The 10,083-nt window shown below is 35.8% G+C and overlaps 1 protein-coding gene across 1 annotated transcript; it reads right to left on the bottom strand.

The window, feature by feature from the left end:
* Nucleotides 1–4,131: 4,131 nt before the first annotated feature.
* On the bottom strand, nucleotides 4,132–8,946 carry LOC107791465 (uncharacterized). The gene is made up of 2 exons (XM_016613549.2): nucleotides 5,312–8,946; nucleotides 4,132–4,476 (listed from the first exon to the last, which is right to left on the bottom strand). Exon 1 carries the CDS (start codon nucleotides 8,731–8,733, stop codon nucleotides 5,350–5,352), a length of 3,384 nt encoding a protein of 1,127 aa, XP_016469035.2. The 5' UTR covers nucleotides 8,734–8,946; the 3' UTR covers nucleotides 4,132–4,476; nucleotides 5,312–5,349.
* Between the last annotated feature and the right edge of the window lie 1,137 nt (nucleotides 8,947–10,083).

The raw sequence follows: 10,083 nt of genomic DNA, 5'->3' as shown, positions 1-10,083 counted from the left end.
TTTATCAATTTTACTTTTGAAAAACTTCTTTTTGCTGAAGTAACGGTAACATGAGTTATTAACATTATTCTATAAGCAATATAAGCATTTTGAAAAGAATCAAATCTTTTTATTTGATTGAGTATATCAATTAAACTGTTATCTTCTAGTTGTACTATTTTTCTTAACACTTTTAATTTATAAAATAAATTTAAACCATCCTCAATATCAGATTGGTTATTATGCTTTAAGGAACACTCAAGATTAAGGCAGTATTTTTCTAAATTTCCATCATCTAGTGATCTTAGTTTTTTACGCTAAATAGAAAACAAAAAATATTTTCATATGCTTCGAATTGTTCAAATTTATTTTGAAGTGAAAAAAATTATCTTGTCTACTATGTATAAAAAGTAATTTAACTCTAATGGACTCTTCGAGAGATTTTGAGATTTCAATATCAATATTCTCGTCAAATTATTTTTTTCTTTATATCACACGTATCTTACAAAGTTGGGGTTTGATTTTCATTTCAAATGCAATTTTCTTGGCAAACATCATACTCGTTGCAAATCCTTTTACCCCTTAAGCTTTTAAAATCACAAGTTTTGAAAGTCTTTTTTTTTTCTTTCTTAAACTTCATAGCGAGTCAAACAAACTCATCTAAATTGAAAAATATAAAGTATATAATATATTAGGTGTAACTAAAAATAGGACCCTACAGTCCCTGCACTACCTGCTTTAGAGTAGGGGCACCCATGTGATCGACCACCTCTCAAATCTAAATGATGATATTGCTCCTCATAGTTGTGAACTGTGAAGTGGTCAACTATAAGTGCAAATTTTGCAATGTAATTTTAGACCCCAGCTATAATTTATTACAAAATTTGTTTAATACAATGAATCAAACATCCGATTTTAGTGTAAAAATTGCACGGGGCGATCAAATCAAAATTGTACGGGATGTCCTATTTGGTCGCCCCCATTTAACTTATACCTATTTTTTATTTTTATTTTTAACTTGTACTCACTTTTAAACAAATTCAGCCCCCTTTTGGTGGTGCTATGAAACTTCAGTTCATGGGATGATTGCCATAAGTATGTTTATCAGATTGTTTAAAAATAAATTATAAATAATTATGTAAGTTAGTAGACAATAATTTGTGAATATTTCCACGTTATTATGTTCTTTTCACGTTTATTGTTTCCAAAATTTATGATTTAGATACTGTTGGCAATCGGATTATTTTATAGTAGTAATACACTATGAAAGAATAATGTGATTATTTATCTAGTATGTTAGAAAACTTTTTCAAAAACTTCAGCTTATATAGTGTTGATGTTTTTACAAATGAACTAAATAACTTTAGCATCTTCTGCTGAAGTTTTTGAAAAAGCTTTATGACAAAACTAATGAATCAAGGACAAAATTTTTTTAGCTTATATAGTGCTGAAATTTTTATAAATGAACTAAATAACTTCAGCATCTTCTGCTGAAGTTTTTGAAAAAGTTTATCCAGGACAAAAAAAACTTCAGCTTATTTAGTGCTGGAGTTTTTACAAATGAACTAAATAACTTTAGCATCTTCTGTTGAATTTTTTGAAAAAGTTTATCTAGAACAAAAAAATTTCAGCTTATTGTCTTTGCTACTTCAGGCCCATCTACTAAAATGTTGAAGTTTTGCGTGATTGTTTTTGCTATTTCAGCCCCGTATTCTGAAGCTACGCGAAAAAGTAGGTACGCTTGCAATTTCTTTTACAAAGCAGATACAAGTTAAAACATGACCCAAAAAACGGGTATAGATGCAAATGCTTAGTCTACCTTTATTAAGTAAAACTTCATAATTTAGGTAAGTAATAAATATTTGATTGTCGTACTGTTATAAGTTGAGGTGTTATGCAATCATTACACCAAAGGATTACTAATGTGTTTTCGTTAATAAACAGTGATTTTAATGAGTTGGAGCTTTATAACCCGTTTGGCCAAGCTGAAAAAATCAGCTTATTTTGAGAAGTGTTTTTTTTTAAAAGTACTTTTGGTGAGAAGCAGTTTGTGTTTGACTAATTAGTTTGAAAAGCATTTCTGAGCAGAGGCGGATATAGTATATTACCAACGGGTTCAACTGAACCCATAACTTTCGACGCGGAGTAAAAATTTGTAAGTAAAAATTCATTAAAATTGCAAAAATAGTAGATTTCAACCCATAACTTTGAAAATATAATGGGTTCAATACTAAAAACTTTAAAATTGAACCCAAAAAATTTAAATCCTGCATTCGCCTCTGTTTCTGAGCAGCAATTAATGTTTGGCCAAACTTTAAAAAACTGCTTCTAAGTGTATTTTTCTCAAAAGTGCTTCTCAAAAAAGTACTTTTGGAGGGAAGCTAATTTTTTCTGTTTCTCCAAAACTGCTTCTGCTTCTCCTCAAAAATACTTTTTTTTCTTCCAAAAACTTGGCCAAACACCTCAAGTTTTGGCCAAAAGTACTTTTAGCCAAAAAGAAGCTTGACCAAAAGTACTTTTAGCCAAAAAGAAGCTTGACCAAAACGGCTATTAAAGATGACTGATTTATGTCAATTCCTTGTGCGAGAGCATTTCACACTTCACAAGCTTTAACCCGAGCCTGATATTAGAAGAAATGCATTACGTATTTATAAATTTCTTTCCTTTCAGGCTATATATCCAAAAATTAGTATAATTTGAAGTGTAGGTCGACAGAATTTCCTCTTGTGCCTTAATATTATGCGCTAGTAGGAGTGACAAATGGGCGGGTCGGGTCGAGTATGGTTCTAGTCGAAAACAGATAATGGAAAAACGGATAAATTATCCGACACGAACCATATTTAATACGGATAAAAAATGGGTTAATTGACGGATAATATGAGTAACCATATTATCCATGACTTCTTGCATATGATCACTTTTGGGAGAATTCTTAATCTCCTAACTTGAAGAACCCCCAATTTGAGGCTTTACAAATGTAAAAGTTAGACCCATTGATTATCCATTTTTTAAATGGATAATATGGTTCTTATCCATATTTGACATGTTTTTAAAAAGTTCATTATACAACCCATTTTTATTGAATAATATGGGTGGTTAACTGTTTTCTTGTAACCATTTTGTCACCCCTATGCGCTAGTGAGATCTATATTCACATATTTTATGGGATCACGAATCTAATCGTAGGATCTTCAGTTCAACTCAAATGAATAAATTTTGTACATTTAGAAAAATTAAAGAAAAAAGTTGAAAAAGATTGCCCAAATATAAATTAAAAGAAACCGGATGACTTTTTTTTTTTTCTTTTCATTTTCATGTGTTTATTATCTTTGTTCGTCATCATTGTTTACACTGGGATACAATTTAGAGAAGCTGAGTGGCATGAAAGACTTAAATGTCTGTATTTAGTAGGTAAAAAAAAAAAAAATCAAAACTGGAAAAATGTGTTCATTTCTCGATTACATTACAGTTTAGTTAGCAAAAACCACCTCAACACTGGTAATGGTTAGATTTGCACTTGGACTTGGTTCCTAACAATGTCCAAAAGCTGTATCATTACCCATGTGGATGTGGTAGTCCTTGCCATAGGAAATCACGGGTGCAGATATATGGTTTATGGGCACTTCCTAACCAGTTATTTTGATTTAGCATTTTTGGATATTCAAACTAGTTTGTAGGCACCTCAATTAATTTTATGGGCTGTTATTTTTTCTCTACTATGTGTTTGAACTTTACATTTTACATTTGAAATGAATAGCTAAGACAATTTATCGTTACCACCGATAATTTCAAATGCACAGTATACAGTGTACGCTAACAAACTGCATGATTATAAGCAAACAAAAAGTGAAACAACCCCCGGAATGTGTCCTCCCTCATCTACTTTTGACGTTTCAATATTTTTCCACAGGCATTACCGACATTTTGACTAATTTTGTTCAACTTTTTGAGAAGCTGCTCATCAACATTTTGGTTAAGCTATTTTTATAAGCTGCTGTGATTAGCATTTCATCCAAAGCAGCACTATTAGTTCAATTTTACTACTTTTTTGCAACGGTAGTGCACCTCAATTATTCCATCATGCATCTATTACCTTATGCTAGTATTATTGAATAGGTATCGGATAACTCTGGCCTTCAAAAATTAGGCATGTAAGAAAAAATCACCAAATCATATTTTGTCTTGTATCCCATGGTTTTCGTCTATCTACTCGAAACATGAATTATTAACTGGCTACAAAATTATTGCAGTGCATAGCACTCCAAGCATTGAAAAAGATAATGCTGTGGCTCTCCGGTGTCTAAGAAATATAATAACAAATAGATGAAGCCTTTAACGGTCACTGCAGCTGATTATCTTATAAAAATATGATTTAACTCAGATCTTGACCTCGTGTGACCACAAGCATGCTACTATATTTTATTATGGGGAATCATTTCATGTTGCTGGCCTTGTCCACGTCTAGCATGATCTCAATATTTACCAAACTTCCATATCCTGGAATCATAAAAGCGAATAAGGAAGAAATTGTTCACTTGTTATCAAATGAACATGATAAATCATACTCATTAAGCTGCTTTTGTATTGTGAAAACAGAAAAGATAAAAAGAAGAATGGAAAAGACATAAAAACAAATGGTCCAAAAAACACCCCACAAAATGTTTGAAATGGATTATTTAGTGGGTCACCAGCTCAATCATTTTCTTCAAAAGGGTCCATTACATTTACAACCCACAAAATCTCAGATTCCTTTACCTTATGGCATCTCATTTGTCACTTTCCTCCCTTTCATTTTCATTACTTGTTACTCCACAGAAAACAAGTATACAAAGAACAAGCAAGTAACTATTATCCAAGTAGTAATATGTATACTAGTAGTATTCAAATTCCATCAATGCAACTGAATAAAGAAATGTGAATACACGCAGCTTAAGGCATTTAACGGCTACATTTTCAGTACCCCAAGAGATACCTTTTAAGTGACCCCATTATCCTATTCTTTATTTGCACAACTGTCCAAATCATTGACACAAACACAGTTCCAACATGTTTCTATTTTCCCTTTTTTTCTTTTTTAACTTTGACTTATTACAAGTACTACATTTTGGTCCCCACGCCAAAGGAGAGAAATCCCGGCCGGCACGGTGGGTGTGTTTTAAATACAAATGGCAATGAAGAGAAATACTTGTTTTCCTTTTTCTCATTAAAATATGTTTTTTTTTTTTAAAATGACATGAAATTTGAACTGCTAGTGCTAGCTATTACATGGCATTGCAAATTTACTCTCAAAACTAATAAGGCTAATAAAAAAAGGAAAAGAATTAGAATAAACCTCGGGTTCACGGGTTACAACATGCGGGTTGAGGGAATTCAGGCGGGTGAAGGTTGGCAAGTGGGATCGGCTGAAGACGCGATATCAGGGCCTACACGGCAACCTTCAAGCATGAACACAATGTCGGCCATGCTAGGTCGATCAAGGGGGTCGGGTGCAGTGCAAAGCAAGCCTACTTTAATTCCTAGCAAGAACTCTTCCCATTCTGATGATTCAGGGTCCAGCTCAAGCAATCCTGGCTCTAGTAGTTCTGAAATCTGCCCTCTCTGCAATTGCCTCTTTACCCATTTCACTATGTCCTCATCTTGTGTGAACATTAATGGCCTTTTTCCTGTTAGTAATTCCAGCAATACAATGCCAAAGCTATAAACATCTGATTCTCTAGTGGTTTCTCCGGTTAATGCTGCTTCTGGGGATATGTAACCTAGCGTACCAACTGAAGTTGATGTGGAGGGCTCAGCTGGTGTGGCTACTACAAGCTTGCCTAGGCCAAAGTCTGAAAGATGGGCTTCAAAGTCTGCATCGAATAGGACATTCTGCGGCTTCACATCTCCGTGAACCATTGAGGATGAGTGAAGGAAAGCCAGGCCCCGAGCAATGCCAAGTGCAATGAGGTGGCGCATTGGCCAGTTGAGGACATGACCATCTTGGTGGGACGCTTCTTGGAGCAATGTTGCAAGATTCCCGTTAGGCATGTAATCATAGACAAGTAGTCTGAGGTCCGGGGGGCCAGCATAATACCCACGAAGAACTGTTAGGTTCCTGTGCTTCACCCTGCCAAGTGACTCCGCCTCTTTTCTGAACATGTTCTCATCAAGTGATGCATCTGGGAGTCGACAAATTGAGAGCACCATTCCATCATTGTAACAAGCTTTGTAGACCACTCCATAACGTGTTCTGCTCAGCACATGTTCCTCGTCAAATTCTCTAGTTGCTTCAATTGTTTCAGCGAGTGTAATTTTGTTATTGAACATAACAAGTTTGGGTCCACCATTCTCGCCACTGCCACGACCACCACTGGTCCTTGAACTAGCCCTTGCAGGACTATGCTTCTTTTCTCCAGCTGCCTTCTCTTTGAGCTTCCTGCGCCACCTCAAGAGGTTGTAAGTATAGAAGCAGCAGCATGATAAAAGGAGAAGAGCTCCACTGGCAGCCACTGCAATAAACATAATCAATCTATTCCCACCATTACCAGATGTCTCACATCTTCTATCCAATGGCTCCCCACACAAACCTTGGTTGCCAGCATAGTTCGATGAATCGTTAAAATGGGAGCCCAACATCACTGGAATTTGGCCTACCAAGTGATTGTGTGACACATTGAAACTCATCAAACTCGAGAGCGTGGTAAGATTAGCTGGGATTTCTCCAGTGAAATTGTTAGCAGAGAGGTCAAGGGTAGTTAAGTTTGATAACCTGGACAGTGACTCTGGTATGTTCCCAGAAAGATCGTTAGAGTCTAGCACGAGCGATGTCAGGGATGAACAATTGGAAATATCTATTGGGACTTCGCCTGTCAAGTTGTTTCTACCCAAATCCAGCACACTCAAGTGGGAGAGACGTCCGATATCAGCAGGTATCTGGCCACTCAATGAATTTGAGTGCAGATTTAACTTCTCCAGAGCAGAGCAGTTACCCAATTCAGGAGGAATAGAACCATTTATGTGGTTGTTAGACAAAGAAAGCACAGCTAATGAGGTCAAGAACCCAAATGTAGATGGTATATGGCCAGAAAAGGAATTTGAAGAAAGATTCAAATATTGCATACCCAATAAGCTACTGAAACCTTCAGGAATATTACCAGACAACTTGTTTTCTTGCAAAGCTATAACTTGTAGATTAGGCAAACCAGCAAGATCAAATGGTATTTCCCCTGACAAATTCTGTCCACTCAAATCAACAACTGCTAACTTATACAAAGTCCCAATGCTAGTAGGAATGTCGCCTGAAAAACCATTTTTACTCAGATTCAGAACCGATAGTTGCTGAAGATTCCCGATACCAACTGGCATACTTCCAGAAAAGTTGTTTCCACTGAGATTCAATATGCTTAAATTGCTTAAATCCATTAGCACCTCAGGCAAGCTTCCATTGAGACCATTTCTTCCTAAGTTCAGATTTTCAAGAATAGTCAAATTTCCAAAACTAGAAGGAATGGAACCCGAAAATTGGTTCCCTCCCAGTGATAAAATCTTCAAGCTTCTAAGTTCACCTAAAAACATAGGAATTTCCCCCGTCATTTGATTGCCTTCAAGATCAAGAACCTTCAAGTTACTGCATTTCGTAATCTCAAACGGAAGTGCACCCCTGAATAAATTATTCCCCATTCTCAGTTCCTCCAATCTCCCCAAATTCCCAATAGCACTAGGGACTTCACCAGAGAACAAATTCCGCGACAAATCCAGGGACGTTAACCCCGAATTGTTCATCAAAATCAAAGGAAATTCACCTTTTATTTGATTATGTTGAAGATCCAAAATTTGCAAGGAACTAAAACAATTAGACTCCTCATGCTTAACGAAATTAGTAAACTCATTAAAGCCCAACTGAACAATCCTAAGGGAAGGAGCATAAATTGAAACATTACAGAACAATGAAGCTGGCAAGGAACCAGAAAGATTATTGTGTGATAAATTTATGACCTGAAGCTTCGGTAAAGCAGCAATAGCCGCCGGAATAACACCTGTAATAGCATTTCCCTCAGCACTCAAGTGAACCAACGATGAACAGTTCGCAATTGCTGAAGGCAATGTACCTTGCAAGTTGTTGTACGCAAGCCAAAGATACTGAAGCTGCTGAAGCCGGCCGAGACTCACCGGAATTTCTCCGGAAAACCGATTGTACGAGAGATTGATGAAAAGTAACTGTGTCACGTCAGACAAATTCCTCGGAATGTCACCTGATAACAAATTCGACGAGAGATCAAAGTACCGTAAGCTCCGAGGAAGCTCACCGGGGAGTTCGCCGGAGAGTTGATTTCCGGCAACATTAAGGATTTGTAAATCGGTAAGATTGAACATTTCCGGCGGGAGTTTACCGGAAAACGCATTGCTCTGTAAGAAAACAGAATGCAAAAGGGTACATTTGGATAACGAAGCAGGGATAGTTCCGTTAAAGGAGTTGGAACGGAGGCTTAACTTACGCAGCATGCGCAGGTTAGCGATTTGGGGAGTGAGCGGCCCACTGAGTTGCAAATGAGGGAGGCGGAGTTCACTGACTCGAGCATTCACGCAAAAAACGCCGCGCCAATCGCAGGGAGCAGAAGGGGAAGAAGAATCCCAGTCAGTGAGCGCACCGAGTGGGTCGTGAATACTGAGTTTGAAAGAAGAGAGGGCTTGAATTTCTGAAATGGTTTGTGGGTTTCGTTGAGCGGAGCATAATGTGGAGAGAAAAACAAGAAAGAGAAGTAAAAAAGCAGCCATGAAAGAAGAAAGTAAAGAGTATCAGTAGGGAAATGTAGTGGATTTAGTGAAGGTTAAAAGCAGCGTATGATAATGATAAAAAGGGGGAAGTTTCAGACTGGTAATGGCCATATGCTGTTGCAGAAGCAGAGGCCCCTCGCTTACACAGAGAGTGAGAGTGTAAGGAGGAGGTGGAACAACACTTTTCAAAAGAAGGGGCCTAAGGTTACTACTGTGGTTAATATGGGTTGCCACTTTTTAACATTTTATTTATGGGTTGAATTATTAGGCCCTGTTGCTAACTTATTTTCTCTATAGCAAAAAATATTTTGTTTAAATATTAATAATAAGAAGAAAGTCCTTAGTCGTACTGCTACTTTCATGTGTGATGCTCATCTTGACATATTAAATTATGTTGTTTCTCTTTTGTTACCTACTAAATCCACATGCTCTAGATTTGGCTTGAGTTTCGTGCAAGTGTCCCCAAAAGTTGAAAGAGCAAGCTTATTATTTAGTAGCCTGCTTGCACAAGTTTTTTTTGGCCAAAAATATTTATTTTTTGTCAAAAGTGCTTTTGGTTAAAAATTGAGGTATTTGGCCAACCTTTTAGAAGGAAAAAAATATTTTTGAGGAGAAGTAGAGGTAGTTTTGGAGAATCAGAAAAAAGTAATTTTTTTTCAAAATCACTTTTTTGAGAAGTACTTTTGACAAAAATACACTTAGAAGTAGTTTTTAAAAGTTTGGTCAAACTCTAATTACTGCTTAAAAGTGTTTTTCAAATTAAATAAACTGCTTATCACCAAAAATACTTTTTTAAAAAGTATTTCTCAAAATAAGCCGATTTTAGAAGTGTGGTATAGATTTGGGAAAAGAAGAAAGGCGCGAGTTTTCAACTAAGCATTTGTGCGAGTCTAGTTTTGCTTTCTGAAGGCTTCTCATTGTTTAGTTTCATACTTTAAACACTGTTCGGTTACCTTATTGAATTGATTTGTCAACTTTGGGATTTTCATGAGAAATAAATCAGCGTTTGAATTTGTTAACTTTGCTTTTGGTTTAGTTAAATACAAAACGGCTTAGGAGTATTACTTTTTGAATTGCAGCTATTTTAGGTTAAAAAAGAATTTTTATTTGCTTTGGAAATCGAAGTTTATTTTTCAGTTCAAATAACTTTCTCGAGCCAAATATGAAGTTCACTATATTAGAATACATTTTCACTTTTATCAATTTTAGCAAATCAAGAGAAAGACAGATTTTTTTCTTGTTTTATCCTTATTATTAATTATTTATTTCCCAAATTATTTTTCAATACATTTTAAAATGATATCATTATTATGAGTAAAATTACAAAATACATACTCATTCCGGTCCACT

Source organism: Nicotiana tabacum, chromosome 3, assembly GCF_000715075.1.
Source record: "Nicotiana tabacum cultivar K326 chromosome 3, ASM71507v2, whole genome shotgun sequence".
Taxonomy (NCBI): domain Eukaryota; kingdom Viridiplantae; phylum Streptophyta; class Magnoliopsida; order Solanales; family Solanaceae; genus Nicotiana; species Nicotiana tabacum.
Note: the sequence above shows the minus strand (reverse complement) of the source record. Positions and strands in the feature narration are given on the sequence as shown.